General features: G+C 41.1%; 1 protein-coding gene across 1 annotated transcript in view; it reads left to right on the top strand.

Moving 5' to 3' along the window:
• The window catches only part of LOC142407557 (protein ELYS-like), a 46,820-nt gene that overhangs the window by 21,498 nt on the left and 5,516 nt on the right, over positions 1-19,806 (top strand). The window contains exons 12-32 of the mRNA XM_075497179.1: positions 348-476; positions 1,711-1,801; positions 1,888-1,977; positions 2,140-2,280; positions 3,066-3,170; positions 3,939-4,032; positions 5,554-5,677; positions 5,802-5,858; positions 7,052-7,198; positions 7,966-8,153; positions 8,323-8,467; positions 8,562-8,693; positions 9,770-9,917; positions 10,003-10,153; positions 10,692-10,799; positions 11,309-11,504; positions 12,780-12,977; positions 14,279-14,708; positions 16,582-16,684; positions 17,596-17,702; positions 18,386-18,570. Coding sequence (XP_075353294.1) covers positions 348-476; positions 1,711-1,801; positions 1,888-1,977; positions 2,140-2,280; positions 3,066-3,170; positions 3,939-4,032; positions 5,554-5,677; positions 5,802-5,858; positions 7,052-7,198; positions 7,966-8,153; positions 8,323-8,467; positions 8,562-8,693; positions 9,770-9,917; positions 10,003-10,153; positions 10,692-10,799; positions 11,309-11,504; positions 12,780-12,977; positions 14,279-14,708; positions 16,582-16,684; positions 17,596-17,702; positions 18,386-18,570 — 3,069 coding nt within the window. The remainder of the gene's footprint in view (positions 1-347; positions 477-1,710; positions 1,802-1,887; positions 1,978-2,139; positions 2,281-3,065; positions 3,171-3,938; positions 4,033-5,553; positions 5,678-5,801; positions 5,859-7,051; positions 7,199-7,965; positions 8,154-8,322; positions 8,468-8,561; positions 8,694-9,769; positions 9,918-10,002; positions 10,154-10,691; positions 10,800-11,308; positions 11,505-12,779; positions 12,978-14,278; positions 14,709-16,581; positions 16,685-17,595; positions 17,703-18,385; positions 18,571-19,806) is intronic.

Below are 19,806 nucleotides of genomic sequence, written 5' to 3'. Positions count from 1 at the left end.
TTAAAGTTGCGTGTTAGTTTTAGCTCATATAGAATGTCTTTTGTGTCAGTGTTCAGGGAAAAAGAAAGGCCTGTGTATTGACTCGAAAACACTTAATTAAGCCTTGCAAGAGCTGATGTTTTGTTTTACAGGATTTTTGTTATGAACCGTAACTGTTAGTTTGGCTGCCGTCTTTAAGACTCTGCATAGTAATGCTTAGTCAGGCTGCTAACCTAAAGCATATTGCTGATGCAAGCCTTCTGACAGTTTAAGTGAACACTTATGCTATTTCTCTTAGTGGTAATCCAGAACCTTAGTGATTGAATTATAATGCTGTCTTAATCTGTAGTTTGTGATTGATGTTTCAGACCTTGAATTTTTTAAAGAAATCTGGTCCTTCAATAAGCGAAGCCATTCATGACAGCTACAATAGGTGTCTTGTAGCCGGCTTGCTGTCTCCAAGGCTAGCTGATGTCCAGCCATCCACTTTGAGTCAGGTGAGTGCCTATCAGGGAATCGAAGGAATCAAGTACATCCATCTTGTCTGACAGGGCTGGAGAGGCTACAAGGCACGATAATCTGATTTTCATATTAGTTGCAAGTGGCGTTGAAATGCAGGTGTTGCCGTTAGTTAGCAGAAGTAATAGTATTCTTAGATCCAAAGTACTGAGTGTGACTGGGAACAGCCCTAATAGATCTGTCTTTAGAGACCCATCTATTAATTCTGTGCCACGGACACGCGCAAGGAAGCGTGCAGCCAGTGCTGGTCACGCGCAACAGAAAGCATCTTTCCCTCAGAACAACCTCCATCGCCGTCAGGTTCTCAGAGCATTAGGTTCAGTGCAGTAGTTGACGATGGGGGTGTCTCACTCGGACGCGAGCTCTTGCCAACGTCGGCTTGCTGCGCTAGACACGATCCTTTGCTTCCAAGGAAGTGGGCTGTGGTAAGCAATTACTGTTGCCAGCTCCACCTGACAGTTTCATCACCGCTTCCCCTCCTTTTCCCTTCATCAGCAGGCTCTTCTGCAGCCTCTCAAAGCAGATCTTCACTGCTGTAGCCTTTGCCGTGTGCTACAGTAGCCCAATGTGCTTTTTTACTAGCCCAATTTACACCCTGCTCTTTCATAGATTTTCCATTTGCAGTGCACCAACCTTTCCCTCCCACCTGAAGAGTTTCAAGGGAGATGGAGCCTTTGTGGTGAACAGCCCGTCTTCAGCCAGGCAGGATCTAAGCTAAATGGTCAGCTAGCTAGCCATCATACAGTGGAGCAATGAGCAGGAGGGGGAGAGCAGTCTTCCCACTGCCCTCATCTTCCCGTCTGCTGGCTTCTTCACCAGATTTGTGGCGGTGTGTTAGGGCAAGTAACGCTTTTGCACAGCGTGGTAGGTAAACTCAGTTTCTTGGCAAGTTGGCCTAGCCCCTAGACTGTTGATTTTGCAAGCCTGATGTAGACTCTTACATTCAAATGAGATGTTCTGATGTCAACTCAGGTTAGAATTGGCCGTCAGTAAGTTGAAAAGTCAGGGGAAAAGTGTAATGTGTTCCTCAGACCGCCAAGCAGTCCGGCCTGCGGCTAGAATTAAGAAGAAGAATGTGGAATTAGTTGCGTGTGTGCTAATTGACTTTGTGGTGTCGGAATGAGTATAGCGTTAGAAACAAACCTTTACTGTTGATGGTTTGGGTACTGAAAGTAGGTAAGATTCTCATTTTCTTTTGTCTGTTATGTTTAGGAGGAGCAGTTAGAAGCGGTATTGTCAGCTGCTGTCCAGACAGGGTCTTTAGAACTTCTGACTGGATGCATTAAACATTGGACATCTGAAGGTAGTACTTGTTATGTTGTTTTTCTGTTGTAAACTTTTTAGTTTGAAATTGTTGATTCACTTCTTTTTTGCTCTCTTTTTTTAAAGAGCAGCCAAGTTCTGCTGCTAATTTACGGTTTGTTCTTGAGTGGACGTGGAACAAAGTGATCTATACAAAAGATGAATTTGACCAAATATGTGAGTACCAGTGTAGTCATTCTGCAAACGTAAAATCATTCTTTCTAACTGAGCTTATTCAGTGATCTGCTGGCACATGTCACTGCACGCAGTTCTTTAAGTGCACTTTGAAACTCTGGAATTGCTCTGTAGGCTAACGATTTAATATTTATTCTTGAAAAGGTGTTCCGCTGTTCGATGGCTCTTGCAACTTCATGGACCCGCAGACATTGCAGTCTCTTCAGCACTGCCAGTTGCTTTTGAGCAACCTTAGCACAGTCTTAAACTGTTTTCTAACAGAAGCACAAGAGCTTACTGAAAAAGGTTTGTAATAGTGTTGCTAAATGTTTGGAATGTTTTCTTAAGATTTGGAATTAGGCTTGGGTGGTAATTGTGGAAACATGAGCTATTGTTGCTTGTGATGATTGGAAGACAGTGACATTTAGCTGGGAGAAGGGGCTGGCATCTGAGAAGCTGGGACTACCGCTTAATGTGCATGGAGTTCAGGGAAACAGTTTGCTGTGGAGTTCCTGCAAGGGGGTAGGGGAGGCTACATTCAGCAAGAAGCTATGGAAGCAACTGGGTTGAAATTACACCGACTGAATGTGGTAATGCTGAAAATTATTCTTTTTCATTCTTAGCTAGCAATTTATAATTGCATGCAACTATTGCATTGCAAATGACTAAAAAATAGAAAGGAAGCATAAATGAGTAAGCTGTGAAATAAGTTACCTGAGTTTCTACCACTTTTTAGATGATAAATTGCTCTTGGCATATTGAGGAAGAAAGAATACCCCTTTGCTACAGTAACAATCTCTGCTGGTGAAAAACAGATGTCTTATTCATGAGTGCATTTGATAGTTGAGGCGTTGTTCGGTTTTTTTTGTTTGTTTGAACCTTTAGTGAATCTGCTTCTTTGTAGGGGTTGCTTTTTGTTTTGGTGCTGAGTGTGGGTTTTTCCTTCAAACAAGGAAGTGATCCAGAGTGAAAAATGCAAAGAGAAAGGTTTCTACCATGTTATTTTTATACTTTGTATTTGGTATGATGGAGGGAGTTTTGTAAAAATGAAAGGAATCGCATAAGAAAAATCACCTTGTGCCTTTTTTCAGGTTTTGCAGACTTGACAAATAAGCAGGTGGTAACTCGCCTCGTTTCTTTGTACGCACGAGCGGTCATCTGGTTCTGTCGATCCAGCCTCCTTCCAGAGGGTTTAGGTAAGCATAAACTGTAATGCATTTGTAACAAAGGGACTATCCAGTAAGCGGTTCCTACGAACACATGCTTAGCCATGCTTTTGTAAATGTTTCGTCCATAACAAGTCGTGTTAGTTCAGTGAGAGCGTATGCTGAAGTTCCGTTGGCGAAACTGAGATTTTACAGGTTTTTCAAACGCGTAGTGTAGAATAATGCGAGCAGTTTCTTTCCTGGATGTTTCTTAGAAATAGCAATCAGGCTCTGACTTCAAGGAGTTGCTTGTGTCCCCAGCTTGAAATGCTTGGGCTTTTAAACAAATTACTATGAAACAACAAAGATTGGAACGCTTGCTTTTACAGTAAAAGCATTACCCGCATGTTTGGAACTTTTTCTTTATTGCTTGAGGAAAAAATACACCTTGGGAATACTTCTTTCTTGGGATGGATTATAAACCCTATTGTCAGCCTTAATTGTCTTACAAATGCTCACGTGACCTGTTTAAAAAACCATTCCCTTTGAGAATTGTTTTTTTTCATAGTGAACTTCAGCTTCCGCTACCTGTTCTGAATGCTACATCAACTGTAAACTTGAAATGGCACTTGAGACAAGAAGGAATTGAGTCTCGTGTCTTACATCTCTTTTAGCAAAGGCAGAAACAGGATTGGCTTCTTTCAGAGTGGGAGGCTTCGTGATGCTTAGCTTGTATGATCGTCTCTCTTTTTAGTCAACAATTTTAGTTTAAAAATGTGACGTTACGTCCTTAACTTGGTTTTACTTTATTGCCTGTAGATGACGACATGCATTTGTCTAGACCTTTCTACAATTATCCTCTGATTCAGAGCTACTACACTGCTCATCGACAGAAGCTTGAGCATTTATCAAGGTAAGACTTACTGGAAAACTCTGGAACACTTCCCCTGCAAATTCAGAAGTGGAAGGGAATGGCTTTTATATCAACAGGTGTATGTGCTATGCTTAATGCATTTGCCAGCAATGCTGTTGACTTCAGGGATGCATGTGTTCTGTTGAACACAGAGGTTACTTTCCTGTGTTAAAATGTTTACATATACCTCTGCTTAGTACCATTTGTTGGTATCATCATTTTTTTGTAGCGTGCCTAATTCATTGGCTAATCTGTATAATTTGTTATTACTGAAAAAGATCACGTGTTTAGGATAGGATCAGTCATCTCCAGTTCAGCAAAGCACGGCGATCACAGAACAGTTGTGTAGGACACAGAAGAAAGCACGTTTTTAAAAAAACCCCATCTCTCTCATGGGCTAGTAATAGATGGCAATAATTGTGTTGGCCTGAATCTCCTACTCACAAGTACATTTGTGTAATTTAACAAGACAGGCAGAGTTACGTGCGGTTGGCACACCTAGCACTCTACTGGCTGTTGGGTAAAAGTCCCTTGCGAGTGTCAACTCTCTTTCCTGGACTAGCTTAGTAGCGTATAGGCAATATGCCTTGGATTAGGTGAGAACAGATTTTTCTTTGGAAATGGTTCTGGAAACAAAATAAAGACCTCCAGGAGCTTGGGCTATGGCCCTGTGAACAAGATGCTGCAAGACGCGTTAAGGTGGAAGCTGCAGCGTAGTAGGTATTGACTTGAAAGTTCATCTTACTTAGCTTACTTCTCAAGTAACTTACGTACAGGCTCGTGTGTTCCTTGGAAGCGTACAACCTCTAGGGTGCTTTTTCTGCTTTTTACCATCGGGAAATTAAAGGGTAGTGTTGCAGTCAGCGGAAGACCAGGATGGACTTCTGCAGAATGTACTTTTTAAAAGTTCAGCCATCCGTAATTGTAATGATCTGTGTGTAGAAACATGCATGCTGCTGAAGATGGTGCTAAAATTTGCCTGTATGCTCAGCTGTCTGAGAATAACTTCTTTTCAGTAACAAAAATGAGATGCTGAGAACAAAATCTGAAATTTCCATTATGTCGTGTCACAGCTGTGTGTTGGAACAGTCCAATTTGAGGCGTTGGATTTGTGTGCTAAAGAATAGTCCTGGTATTTTGATACTGTTACGTTTCCTCTGTTAGACAGTATGAGAGCGGTTCTTTTGGGCACGTACAAAACTTTGTTTGCACTTCCTTTGTATTACAAGTAATACAACAAAAAAGAACACCTGAAAACTAAAAGGTCATTGCAACTTTTCCCTTGGTAAGAGAGCTTTGAGGATTTCTAGTTTGGACTCCTTTGAGAATTCAATATGATGTATCGAACATCTTCCATGTGACTGAGAAATTTCTTTTATGTGCATTTCAAGCCATAATCATGCCTTGGTACATTTGTTACTTTCTTTTTGTTTGTTTGTTTTGGCTGGAGGAAATCTGTTAGACTGAGAGGCTGAAATTAGTGTTTTCCTCTGTCCAAACCCTTGCTACCTTTTGTTGCAGAGGAAAATGGGATTCTGACTGCTTGATGGTTGATGGAATGGTTTCCCAGCTAGGAGACCAAGTTGAGAAGTTGTGGCGGAGAGATGAAGGAGGAACTGGGAAATACCCACCTGCTAGTTTACATGTGAGTGTTATGTTCACTGAAAACAACAACAGTGACATCCCCCCCCCCCCCCCCCGCCCCCCCAAAAAGCCAATGATTTATGAAAGACGGGAGTTTTTAAAGAACTTTTACTTTTTCATTTCAGGCACTGCTGGATCTCTATTTGCTAGAAAGCATTGAAGAGAGCGACAAACATGCAATCGTATCCTTTCTAGTTATTTTTATTACACCTTCAGTATGCGCACATAAATGTTCTTAAATATTTGTCACCTACGTGTTTAATAACATTTTAAAATTTATGCTTCAACCACAATGCAAGTGAAAACATTTAGTTTTCCATTAAGTCGTAGACAGAAGCAGTGTTTTATGTCTTTGCACTGTGGATATGTTATGATTATTTTTGTTAATGTTTTGGTGCCACGTCTTTTGGGATATGAGAAAACAGGTTTACTAAGAAATGTTAAAGAGAAAACCCTCCCTTAGTTTTTCCCCAAATTTAACGCCGTTTTTAACTTTTCAAAGCACCCGTGTCTGTAGCAAATGGCTGCTTACTAGAACGATGCACTAAAACGTGCTGCTTCGGAGCAAAGGGCTTTCTTACAGTGGTGTACCAGTGCCTGATTTTTGCCAAAATCATCCGTTTTCCAGCACAGCTAAGAGTGCTTGCTTTTGTTCTGCTGAAAGTGCAGGCACACAGAATACTAAAGAGAGAGAAGAGAAAAGTCCTTGGGCAGAAACTTGATTTTTAAGCTGCTGACATATACCAAATTGCTTTTGTTGTTTGTTGCCTAACCCGAGAGGGGAGCCGAGAGAGCAAGGGGTTTAAAGGCTGTTGTAGCCCAGAGCTACAACAATTAGAATATGTCCCTAAAAATGGATGTCAGAAAGAGAAGATGACACTACCACCGAGTGATCCACGTACTGTTTTAAATCCAGTTTTAATCCTGCAGAGCTAAGTTGTACCGTAAGGACAGCATAACACGCATTGTTTTGTAGGCTCTGGGAGTGAGGGGAAAAAAGAAGTGTAGAATTTGTTTCTTGTAATAATTAAGCACTGGATGTTCCAATGTTTTGGATGGCCAACTGGTAGCTCCACTGACTCAAGAGGGAGCCCGAGTTTATAACTGAAGCATTTAAATATCTAAAGTTAACCTTTTTGAATGCCTTGCAGCAATCAAAGTGTATTTCTTTCTGGTTATTTATTCAGAATGCAATTTTGTGGGTAGGACCTGCCTGTCTTCAGCTTATAAGAGCTTCAAATGGCAAGACTACTACCTTAGTAGTTTCTGCTTCCTACCACTTTTATATTCTTATTTCACTGTGTTTTTCTAAATGTAATGTGATGAATTTTTTGCCTTAGAAATTTATTAGCCTTAATTAGATACTTGATATCAGACAATTTACTTGCTTCTAGATATCACGCATTCCTTTCCGAATAAAACAGAAACTTTGGTCAACTCCTTCTCAGCTGCCTTTGCTATCCCTTGGGGTCTTGTTAAGCTTATTCAAGGTTTTTGGCTTCTAGATCACGGTGATTATGACGTAAGTATGTTACAGTTTAGTGAGACGTACGTTGCAGTACAAAGCTATGATCCATAAAATGATTTTTAAAAACTGGTGCTTGGCTAATAACAGGTGATAAAACACGAGAAGCTTTTTTGTAATACTGCTATGGCATCTTCAGCAATGCATGATGATTTGAAATGTTGCTTTCATTACTTGGTCAGGAAATTGATTAAAACAAAGAAGAAATCAACTGTAATGATGCTTGAATGATGCTGTAATTAACTGAATTTTCAAAGCCACCTGTGTAGGCAGTTTTCAGCAGGCCAGTTGAGCGCTTTCTCAAAAACAGGGGTTTGGGCACTTCAGATGTTAAAACTATGATCATAGCAGGAAGATTTGAGCCAGAAGACTGCAAAAGTGACTTTTCAACCTAACTCGTGTTCTTTCTGATGCTGAAGGTTGAATTTTGCCTGTCACAAGGTTAATATAATCTGTTTGCCTGGGAGAATAACTTCTTGTTTAGTAATGGGTTTATAAAAAGGGATGTTTGTATACAGAGATTTGGTTAACCTAGAAGAGAGTGACTTACTCCTTTTAAAACACTCACTTGGTTCTCTATGGCTAACTGAATATTTCTTCTGCAAATACTTCACAATTTTTATTTACGTGTCCTGTATGAAGTATTTCATTAGTTAGCCATATGAGTCTGTTTAACCCACATTCGCCCTTACTTGAGAGACTTCTGAATATTTTTGTTGCCTGAGGGTATGCATATATCTTAATGAGCCTGATCTCTTCTACAGAATTCGCTGGCCCTGCTCTTTCATCCAACTACAATCAAAACCGTGTCATGGCAGCATAGGAGAATTCTTCAATCCCTCATGTGCCAAGGGGAGCATAGGCCAGCCCTCAGATACATACAGATGATGAAGCCATCCATGTCAAGCAGTAGTGAAGTGCGGCTTTTCCTCACTGTGTTGTTGTCCAATAGGTAAAGACATGTATCCCACCGTTTTGGCCTTCAGCTATTGTGAAAGGCGGAGAACAAATGACACAAAGCATGTTCCCCTAAATTTCCTTTCAACCTTGAACCTAGTTTTGGGGCATCTTTTTGGTCATACTATTAATATGCCTTTACATCTCAAAACAATCAATTGCAGGTGCATGGTGGAGGCTTGGGGTCTGTTGCAGCAACATAGCACGAAGTTAAACATAGAAGAGCTGCTAAAACACATGTATGAAATCTGTCAGGAGATGGGACTAGTGGAAGACTTACTGAAGCTACCTTTCACAGACACTGAACAGGTAAGTGTGGACAAGAAAGAAAATCGTAATCGTCTCTTTGAAAAGAGAAGAGGCGGAATCATAATAGAGTTTTGAAACGTGTTATTTCTCACAGGAGTGTTTGGAGAAGTTTTTACAGACCAATACTGGTGTTCAGCATGATGACTTTCTTTTAGTCCACCATCTGCAGCGTGCCAACCATATCCCAGCACTACAGTCCAATCAGTCAATGAAGGTTAACCTTATGGTAAGCATAAAAGTTCTGTCAAGTGTGCAAGTTTCTGTTGGCTGTTACTAACCGTTTTTGATAGTACTCAATAAAAATCCTGCTCTGTTTTTTACACTATTCTTAGCATGTAGTATTTCAACACCTGAAGTTACCTACACCTAGTATTTCAACACCTAGTATTTCAACACCTGCAGTTACAGCTGAACCTAGAAGTTGAACAAAATAGTTCACTACTCCAAAGCTACTCTGTGAAGTTATAAATTAAATGTTAGAGACCACTGGTGACTCCAATGTCATCTCTTGTATCTTGCGCGCCGCTTTATTTTTCTAGCTGAGAGCCGCCTGGATGTGAATGCACAGGTAAAATTTGCGTGGTGGTGTTTTTTGTTAGTATTACTGTTTCTGCTTCAAGTTATAGCGTGAGCTCTGCAAGTCCACAACTTGCATTTTGCCACTTTTATGAGAGAAATTCTTACCTAACTTCTGTTTCTCAAAATAGCCAGATTAAATTTTGTGTTACGTGAACTTCTGTTATGGATCTGTGATGCATTTGCTGTTTTGCAGAAGCACAGTTTTCTAGTGAATCAAACTTATAAGGTGGTTTTGGAAGTTTTAGGTCCCGCATTTGAAAACTTTCGTCCAGCTGGAAGGTGCGTGTAGGTAGCTTTTTCTTACTTGTTTTAAGACTCTGGACAAAGACATCACTTTGTCCAACGTGATTTGCAGTTGCCCTGTATATTCAGTCATCCCAGACATTGGCGTTTCAGGAAAAACAGGGGAAAGCCTGCTATTTTGTAAGCCATTTGAAAATGGGAGGTGATAAGAAGCATATCAGAGTAAGGTTCTGCAGAGTGCCAGAATTGTTTGAACTTGAGGTTCTGTTTTTATTCTTGTCTTCCTTCCACTGCACTGAAAATACCAGGTGAAAAGGGTGTGTGCTGATGGGTAGAACTTGCTGCTGTTCCGTGCAGTGGCTGTATTTGAGTGTATCTGTAGAGGAAATTTATTCACTAATTAGAAATAGCACAGACAGTTCTGTGCAATGAACTTCTTGTGATGGGTTAACTTTTCGCTTTACGCTTTTCATTCGTCAGAATGATCGTGACCCTTGCTTGAGAGAGCGAGCAGTTGCCAGAAATTCTGTATTAGACCGATATGGCAAGATCCTTCCTAGAGTTCAAAGGAAGCTGGCTGTAGAGAGAGCCAAGCCTTACCATTTGCCTTCATCGGTCTTAAGAGAAGGTAATTTGTAGGGGGGAAATATAATGGAGAGCTCACCATCACTTGGATTACACAGGGCTGATGTTTTGTCCCTCTTGCTTTACAGTCGCAAGACCAAAGCCACTATCAACAGTAACAAACCAAGCTAATGCAGGAAATGTGCATGCAGGAGAAACTTTCATCAGTAATGTATTGTCCAAAATTAGAGAAGTCGGGGTAGGAAATGAGCAGAAAGCCAGTTTCTCACAATATGATAGGTAAGCAGCCTTTTAACAAAGTTTAGTCTTGAGCTACGTGCTTGGAGAGAGAGGGAAAAATCCATTTGAATTATGTTTGTGTTTTGGAGGGAAGGTGCACCTGAATAAAGCTTTGTTTGGCTTTTTGCACATATCATAGGCAACATTGAAGACTCAATACATCATAAGTATATTTGGAGAGAGAGTTTTTCGGCTATGACAATCTTATTTATGCAAATACAGATGTTTACATTATGGTAAACGTGTTTAGAGAATTTAAGGTCACTGAAACGAAAGCAATGATTACCATCAAGCTCTTGGTGTACAGATTTCGGTAGACTTGATTGGTGCTCAAATAGTAATCTTTTACCCCTTCCTGCCCAGTGTCTGCTTCGTGTCTGCCTTTGTCACTTGAAACTAGGCAGAATTATAAAGAGCAGAAAAGAGGCTAGAGTTGTCAGATGATTTTCCTACAGGTGGTGTGGTCAAGCAAACTTGAATTCTGGTATGTTTGGACCTCAGGGAATGAAAGTCAGTTACATTTTCCTTTTCATTCTAGTCCTCGAGTTACAGAACCACCAGTCATACCACATCCTCTCCCTGATGCAGAGTTGCATGATGCCTTTCTGGGGACACCAGTTACAAAACGTTCACAGCAATGTTCCAGGTATAGTGGATCTACAGAATGACGGTTTCCAAAAGGTGTTGCTTCACATATATGTGTGTGTGTGTGTGTGCGTGCACGCGTATGTACTCTCCGTGTTTGCAAAGTGTCCTGTTTGCATTTAGTTTTGTATCTGTTAAAGAAAAGGTCGACTTAGGGACAGAACTAAGTGGAGAATTTGAAGTGGTGCCAGCACTGAAACGTAGATGAACTTTCTTCTGACAGGAGAATTACATCACTTGTGCAACTGACAACTGGATTCCTCTTGCCTCAGAGGCAGTGATTTAGGAAATTAAGTATGAAATGTAAAGAAATAATTAAAAAAAAAAAAAGAAAGTGCCTGTAACCTGTTCATGGGCCTGATACATGACCCCAACAGTGAGGGTTCACCTGTTTTTCTTCTTCATCAAATGTTTTTATTAGGTATCATCATCTCAGATTTCTTGCACGCAGCATGATTTTTGTCATTTATTTCTCTTTTTTTTCATATTCTAAATTGTGCATCTTAACAGATTGCTGGATTTGGTGGTTCGTCCTGTTCCTTCGTGTTCTGCAGCACAGGGTGGTAGCTGGCAGTCACCATGCAGAGCTTCTGCTTCATTCATGGCGTCCAGCCCACTGAAATCAAATATGCATGGTCCCATCCCAGCAAAGAATTTGTCCGGAGCATCAGAGCTGAAGTTACTGGAGACTCCCCTTGTGGTTAAGGTTTGTATTTTAAAAAAACAGTAATAACCAACCAAACCAAAAGCCTGCAAACTTTGTTTAAAATGAAACCACCAAAAAGTATTTAACACAAACACTGTTGGATTCAAACTGTGGAATATTTTCCATATTCCACATGTGGTTACTGTATATAGAGCTCTTTTGGAAGCAGTACGTTGGGAACAGTCTTGAAGAGGGAAGGTTTAGTTTGAAGTTAATTGCAGTATGCACGTTGTCCCATAGTTTTGTGAAATGCACTTGTTTTTATTGCACGGTACTTCGATACTTGATAGCTTAGACACCTGAAGATGCAATCTGTAGCTTAACCATCTCATTATTTAAGTGCTCAATAGCTCTGAGGAGTTTGACTTGCATCCCCACAAGCAAGAAGGTATATGCTTCAGGTTCTTCATGCAGCTCAGTGAATGACAACTAAGTGATGTCAGTTAAGTGATGTCAGTCTCTGTCCAATTCAGTGATGGCTTTTTGCAGTAATTTTAGTTATTAATTGTTTGTGTTAAACCGTATTCCCATTCACTGCCAGCAAACTGTTACCATGCAAGGAAATAACATTTCAGCTATCTGCTTGGTGCTGATCTTTCTGCCTTTGCCTACCTGAACAAAATAGTTGTGATCTCTCTGAATTGTAACCTTTTTCTTCATCTTAAATATTGCCCGTACCGTTAGGCTAGTTTCATTATCCTCCTTGTAAACCCTTTCAATACTGTAAAATGTTTTTTGAGCTGAGGTAAGAAGACCTGAACGCTTCTCGATGAAGATGTGCAGGGATTTTTACAGCAGCGTCACTTAGTTTAGCCTAGTGCGCGGATTGATTAATTAGTGAAAAAATAAGCTCTCGCTGTTGCTTTGCAGATTGCCATTTCGCATGGCAGCGTTTTCAGTCACTGTGTCCAGGGTGACATCTGAAGTTGTATGCCTGTTAGAAGAGCAGCGTAGGAATGGCAGAACTTACCGGCATGGCAGATAACATTGCAGGCAACAAGATGCCATACCCTTGTTTCTTCAGGAAATTAATTTGAAAAATACCAGTTTATGTTGGCATTTAAAAAAACCAAAGCCAAAGAAACATAAAAAGCATGGGTTTCTATCATTAAGATTATTGTACCTTTGGAAAAAGAGCAGTGCAGAGGCTAAACTTTGTCCTCTCTGCTGGTACAAACGCAGTTTGTAATTGAAAGTAATACTTTTGACGAGGGAAGTCTTCTGTTTTGAAGATTTAGCTGTTTGGAATTTAAATGTTTTTATTTCTTTTCATAGAGGGCTAAAGTTTTGGCCACATCCGCTTCTGCTTCTCCTGGGTTTACTCCTCGGTCTATTCTCAAATCCAGCCTTCGCACCACAGCCCCAGCAACTCGCTCTGCGTCTCCAGGACGATCAGTTAGTCCTCCTGTACGAGCAAAGAAACCTAGAGTATCTTTCAGGGAAGAGAACTCGAGTGCAGAATGGACTGTTGGGGTAAGCTGGGCTGTACTTAGGGAAGTTTACAGCTAAAGGCTTAATAGACTGTGATTTGATTTAGATTTTTTGAAAGTTTGCCAGAACTCCTAATATTGCCAACTGGAATTGCAGATCAGAATGGCAGACTTGAATTTGGTGAAAAAAGGTTATGTCAGACCTTCTGTAACATCACGTGCCTGCAGGAACGTAGTCATAGTAAATGCCAGTGACCTTGGCGGTTTGTACTCAAGTGTTGTTAGGAGCTGTGATTGTTCCCAATTGCTAGTTCAGCTTCCCGCTCTACCTTTTCAAACGGTGGTATGGCAGGAAGGTAAGGAATACAGAGCGAGCCAGTTGTTTGAGTTTGTTAAGCTTTGTGAATCAAAGATCTTTGGAAGCAACAAAAGTCATGACCTGCATTTCCTTTCAGTCTCTCTTTTTGCAAGGCTGGCTTTACTTAAATGATGGTAAAAACAGACTCCTGAGGAAGAGAGCTGTACTGTTGTGTGTTCTCTAGCCTTAAAGTTCTCGGTTTTGCTTCTTGCCTTGCACCAGGGATAGCATTCATCTGGCTGTCAAATGAAGTTGGTCCACCCGAAAGTTGCCCCCTTCTCCTCCTCCTTTTGTTCTGTCACTGGGATTCCCTGAGTCAGCTCATCGTGCAGATGCCGAAGTAACGTACCCAAACCAGGGGCAGAACAGGGGCGTGTGCTGGTATCTCCATGTATGAGCTTTCCGTACATGTACCAGCAAATTGCCGTACTCTCTTTTTATTATACCATTTATTGCCTGTTGTGAAGAGCTACTCAGTTGTAACAAGAGGCTCTGTCTCCTAGATGACGTTCTTGCTGATAACACAGCGTGGCCAGATGAATTGACTTGTTCCATGCTACAGGCATAGTGAACACTAAAATAGTTTAGTAGTGCATACAAGTTGAAAAGGCAAGCATAACAGAAAGAGAAATCTTGAGTTATGATTTTAGGTGTGCAAAGCTCCCTCTTCTTGAAAGCACAGTAGTGAACCCAATGAACAGCCTTGAGATGACAGTGTAAGCAAGCACTTCATCTTAATTCTGCAAGGTCATGGAAACTCAAGAAGCAGTCAAAAGCGTGATTAATTTTTACACTCAGCTTTAGAAGCTAAGATAGTGCTAGAATGAGAACGAACTTTGTAGCACCTTGCTTAAGGTGACACTTGTAAAACTTACAAATATCAGTATATGGTTTTTTTGTTTGGGTTTTTTTTCCTTGCTTTGACCTAAAGCATATGCATGTTACTGATTGTGAACCTTTTTTGTTTTTTTGTTTTTTTTAAAAAGGTAACAGAAGATGATAGAGCACTATGTGGAGCTTCATCTGAGCATCATCATGGTGTGGTGGAGGATGCTTGGTCTGAAAGTAGAGATAAGCCAAGTGTGTTTACTCTGAGCAATCCTGAGGATGATCGTGCTGAAATGGAAGAGCCTTCCGAAGGCCTACCTGGAGATGGTTTGGAGAAAATAGATGTCAGCAAAGAAAATAGTAGCTTCTCTGCCAGGTCAGACCAAACTACTTGGGAGTATCATGATGCCAAATCACCTGGCGATTTTGAAGATGATGTCATCTTCATAGCTGCTAAACCAGCTAATTCTTCCACTGAAGAAGCTGCCAATTTCCAAGAATCGGAGAAGGAAGAAGACAGTGAAATGCCTGAAGATAAACCTTTCTGGATGGAACAACCAGATTCGTCAGAACCAGGAAAAGAAGCTGGTGTGTTTCATCCTATGATAACCTAAGTTTCTGAATTTTTCAACTGTCTTCACAAGGTTAAATTGCTGATGAGCGCAGTGGTTAACGATGAGCGTTCACAAGTGTCCTAGGCACTTCCTTGTCCTAGGCTTTTAGAATTGCCACTCTGGTTTGAGTCCTTTTTTAGGTATCCTGGACATTATGAATGTATACTGCTTCTGGCTGGTGTTTCTTGTGTGTAATTGCAGCTGAGAGGCAGCAGTGATTTGTGGGAGTTTTGAGAGGGATACAAGTTGAAAACTTAAGCTTCTGGTGATGTTTTAGGGCTACTTCTGTAGGCTGCAGGTTTTTGACAGCGAGTTTAGTGTACGGTGTGCTTTGACTACATAGAGTTTTTTGTTCCCTCCCTTTTTTTCTTTTTAACCACCTCCTTAGCGCTCAGTTAAATAGTTTTCTTCTGGAAGTGAGTCTGCTTGTGTGTCTGCTTCTCACTACAGCTATGCTTGCTCTTTTTGCTGTCTCAACAGCTTATGCAGCCTTTGGCAAACCTATTTCAGTTGGTCCTTGGTAATTCAGCTCAATTCAACTCATTCAAGCCAGTCCAGCTGGCTTGAGTGTTCATACGAGCAGGTCTGCTGGCAGATGAGATGTAGCTCACTAGCTGGTGAGCAGTGATGAAGAGCTGGGAATGAAAGTAGTGCAGGAACAGGGAGATGTGCAAACACAGCTACAGTCAGTATTTGACAAACAGAGCTCGGTCCGCTCAACTCCTTTTTTATAAAAGAAGTTTGCTCTTCCTGGGACAGGTATGCAAGTGTCAGAGTTCTGTGGCTGAGGTCTTGAAACGGTTCCTAGCAGTGAGCGTGTACTCCAGGATCAGTGCATCATATGCAGCCGGATTCAGTCCGAAGTCTGAGCTGATTCTGGAGGGTCCTGGAGAGTGATTGTTGCTATTGAAGTTCCTCAGCTCCTTTTCTTTTGAAATAACAGGCTTGCCCAGATACGGACTCCATGTACACTCATCTCCAGAGCTGAGTGTTTCTAGGAAGAGAGCTCAAAACTTTTGCCTGTCCTCCTGTAGATGTCTCATATTGGGACAAGAAATCAAAGGTGCTTTTCGTTAAAAAGAATGGTGAGGCGCTAATCACTAAAGAATAACCTTATGAAGAAACTTGGTCGTTGCTGGACTATGGTACAAACAGTTCTGTACAATTTCAGTACCCTGGAAGCACTAGAGGGCAGTCAGTACAGCTCTTGTTTGGCCTGAGCTAGCAAAGTTACCCCAGTCCTGCACACTGCCTGCAAAGGTAATTGCTGGATGTGGAGGAAGCAGACAGTAGGAACAAAGAAGCAAAGGAGGATGTGTCTAAAATGGAACCTGTTGAGAGCAAACCAGGTTAGCAAGCAGTTGGGTTTCAACACCACCAGTCAACCTCTAGAGAAAAGAACAAGAAAAGTCCTTAGACGCCTTCTTGTAGAAGAGGGGAAATGGAGTCAAGAAAGGAAAGCAGCATTGCTGGAATGAGAGAAATATCCAAAGAGAAATAAGAACACTTACTCCCCAATTGTAAGAAGGAGGGATGTTTTCTGCAGTTTTTATGTATTAGGTCAGTAACGTACCGAGTTTAGTTTGCAAGCAGAATATCAATGTTTCTTTGCTATTTTGATATCTTTGGTGACGTTGTTTTCTTGCCTGAAATTGTACATCAGACTTCTTGTTTTCCTGGAAAGACAAATTCAGACCTTCTGTGCATTTGAAGTCTCGGTAGCATTATTTTGTTAGATCACTATCCTAGATGACATGCATAAAGGCTCACTTCAAAATCCTATGAGCCTTTTAAAAGAAGTGATGTTAAGTGCAACAGGGAAGTCATCCACCTGTCTCTTTTTGTAGGGTTTGTGGAAGAGTCAAATGCTGAATGTCTTACCCTTCCTGAGGATGGTAAATTGGTGTTTAAAGCTGCGGAGGCTGCTACTTTTGGGAGTGCCAGTGAGGGGTAAGTTTATGAAATAGATACGTCTTTGGGTTCACACAACATGTAACTGCTGGCTTTCCTGCGTTTGAAAGCCATGATTCTGACCTGGTATTGGTTCTTTCCTGTGTTCTCCTATATAAGGGCTTTTCTATTCCTTTCTGTCTGTGACCAGAACAACTGGTTTGGCATGACTAGAAGTCCAACTGAGTCGCTGTCAATTTGAGCCTTTTTTCTCAAATCATGGCAGACCCCAAAGTATGGCGATAAAGACTCCATTCACCAGGCTGTATACACCTTTTTACAGTGTGAGGGTTACTAAGCAGATACTGTGAACGTAAGCCCTGCTTTTGTCTGAAACTCCTGTAGCTACAAATTGCACCTGGCATTCCTGTAACCTTAGTGGGTTTCTTTGGGGGTTTGAATACTTTCTGGCAGTATTTTATGCACTTGTTTTCTGTGTGTGCTCAGTTAGCATCTATTGGTTCATGGCAAGGGAAGCAGTTTTCTCGCCAGGTACTTTAAAAGCTGCAACTGCTTAGTGATAAAGACAGAATGTCAGCCATGAAATAACCCTTAATTTCAAGTGGTAACGCACACGGGTGCAAACGTTTGTTCGGTTTCTTCTGAACCTCGCATATAGCAGTTGCACTCTTTCCACAGAAGACAAATAATATATTATTCTTTAATACAACTCTGTTGTTATGTTATTATGTAGTGTTAGGTAGCTGGGCAGAATGTTAAGTAAGTTCTTGGGTCATGGCATAAAATGAGCCACAAATTGCCTGTAGCTGTGTTGGTAAAGGCATTTCTAATTTTTCTTAATTTTTTCTGTTTGGAAACGTGAAGATTTCACAGTGAGAAAGTAACGTGTAAAGCTCTTCAAGGTTTGTTTTGAAGCTGTATGATGAATTTCTCTCTTTCTGTTCATGAAGTGAAACCAACCAGGAGGAGTCCCCAACGCCCTCTGCGTCAGAAGAAAAAGCCATAGCAGTTGCAACAAACGCACAGCTTTCTGAATCCCCGGAGGCAGACAGTGCATGTATGTACAGTATGTTGGAGATGTTGTGTGAGTTAAGGTAGCTGAACTCCTTAGTAAAGTAAAATGTGGAGTTTGCCATACCACGAGAGGTGTCTCGGACTGAAGTACTACTGGCATGTTACTGCTAACTTTCATTCAACTGTAGAGAGAATGCCCTCCTCAGAGAAAGTCCTTGTCGAAAACGCACACTGAATGTTCCTCTTCTTGACAAAGATTTTGAGAAAACGGGTAGAATGTAGACTATGAGAAGGAGCGTTCAGTATTTATTTGAATGTTGTACCCCACTACTCATTTGTGTGCTGTGGGGATCTGCTGCTTGAGTCCCTATTTTAAAAGATGATGCATCCTCGGTATTCCGGCTGTGAAGAAGCAGCAGCTATCAGTGTGCCTTTCCAGCCACCCTTTCCTCTGCTGTTCTTTTTGTCCATGGACTTGCCAGCTGATTTTCCCCTTCCCCTTTTTCTTTTTTCTTTTTGTTTTTGTTTTTTTTTTCCTCCTCCATATTGTGGGGCTGCCTCCTTTACAGACAGACAGTTCTGGCTTCTAGGTTTTGGAGAAAGCCCAATAGATGTGGCAGGATGGAGAACTGTACTGTTGGCTCCTGTTCCCCCTGTTACTTGCTGTTGCTTAAACCCGAGTCTTTTACATAGCAGATAAGTTACAATGATATAAATCTCTTCCAGCTGTGATAAGTATCCTTGACAGTGAGGCTATGGTCAGTACTCCTTCAGAAAATCGCCTGGAGGGGAAGCGTGTGGATTTACCTAAAGAAGGTAACCGAGAAGCAGCTGAAGTTGAAGAAAATGTTCCTTTTCCGCAGGAAGAAAGAACTGTTTCTAACAGTCTTCCTAAAACAGAGGAAATTCATGTAAGTAAACTATTTTCCCATTTTGCAACTTGAGGGCAGTCCTGTCTTACTGACAATTAGAAGGCACCCCAAAGTGTCTCCGTTTCTTTAGCTGGCTAGCACAAGTTAAAACCTCATTACGTAAGGGCAGGTACATTTTTCTCCTATGCGTTTCCTGTCCCTACAGCAGAGAATGGAACCTGTCAAGACTTGGGCCTTTGAGAGCTGTACTAGTACCAAAAAGTGCCTAACCTATTTTTTAAAATACCCATGCGTTCGCTTGGTTTTCTAGAACTTAAACGTTTCTTATTTGACTTAAAAAAGAAATAGTTTTGATGTTAAAGGCAATAAGAAAAGCTGGGGAGTGCAGCTTTTCGATACTGGGGGCCATTTAGCGAATGACAATATGACGTGGGAACCAAACTCATTTTCAGAATGGTTTAGGTGCTTCAGTCCTTTACTATTTGTTCCTGATTAACATAAACAGAATTCCCAGGAATGAGTTAATTTCAGTGTCAAGATATTTCCAGCTACTTAAAACTCTCAGGCTTTTGGGGGTTGTTTTTTTTTTTTTTTTTTCTGTAAACCCATGGTTTTTTAACATCTAAACTTGTACAATATGAATCTTAAAAGGTTGTTCGCATGGACTGAAAACGAGAACTAGAGCTTCTCCAGTTGTCCCAGGTTTTTCCCCAGGTTCTTCCTTGCTTCTGCTGGGGCTGATGAGGTATTTGGAGTCCTTGTGGATGTCCTCTAAGTACCATACGGAGTAGAGCGTCAAATTCCTGTAGGATTATAGTCACAGGAATTAACACTAGCCAGAGTGAAATACAAACTGAAAGGCAGGCGTACCACACAGACATTGGTCTTAAGTAAGGGACAGTGCTTTTCAGTGTCCCAGATTTCAGATGAAGTTAAATAGGCAGTCACTTACTTATTTAGCTGGTCTCAGCTTTGGGATTTAGGACGACGCTGTAGAGAAGATGATTATAGACTTGGGAATACATAAATCACTCATGGGAGTAGATGGAAAATTTGTGATGAGAAGAAGGGAGCAGGTACCTGAGACGGTCACAAAGCTCCTGCAGTCATTCATGTAGCAGTACAGTGGAGGTTTTTCTGCTTTTGTTGTAACTGGTTCTTACTGATTTAGATGTAAACATCTGGTTTGGGCTTGTCTACCTCCCCCGAATTTAGAACAACCTACTTACTGCTTTCCTGTTTGCAGATTTGTAAGCATAAAAGGAAAGTTTATGC

Source organism: Mycteria americana, chromosome 3, assembly GCF_035582795.1.
Source record: "Mycteria americana isolate JAX WOST 10 ecotype Jacksonville Zoo and Gardens chromosome 3, USCA_MyAme_1.0, whole genome shotgun sequence".
NCBI lineage: Eukaryota > Metazoa > Chordata > Aves > Ciconiiformes > Ciconiidae > Mycteria > Mycteria americana.
This window is presented reverse-complemented; position numbering and strand designations above follow the sequence as displayed.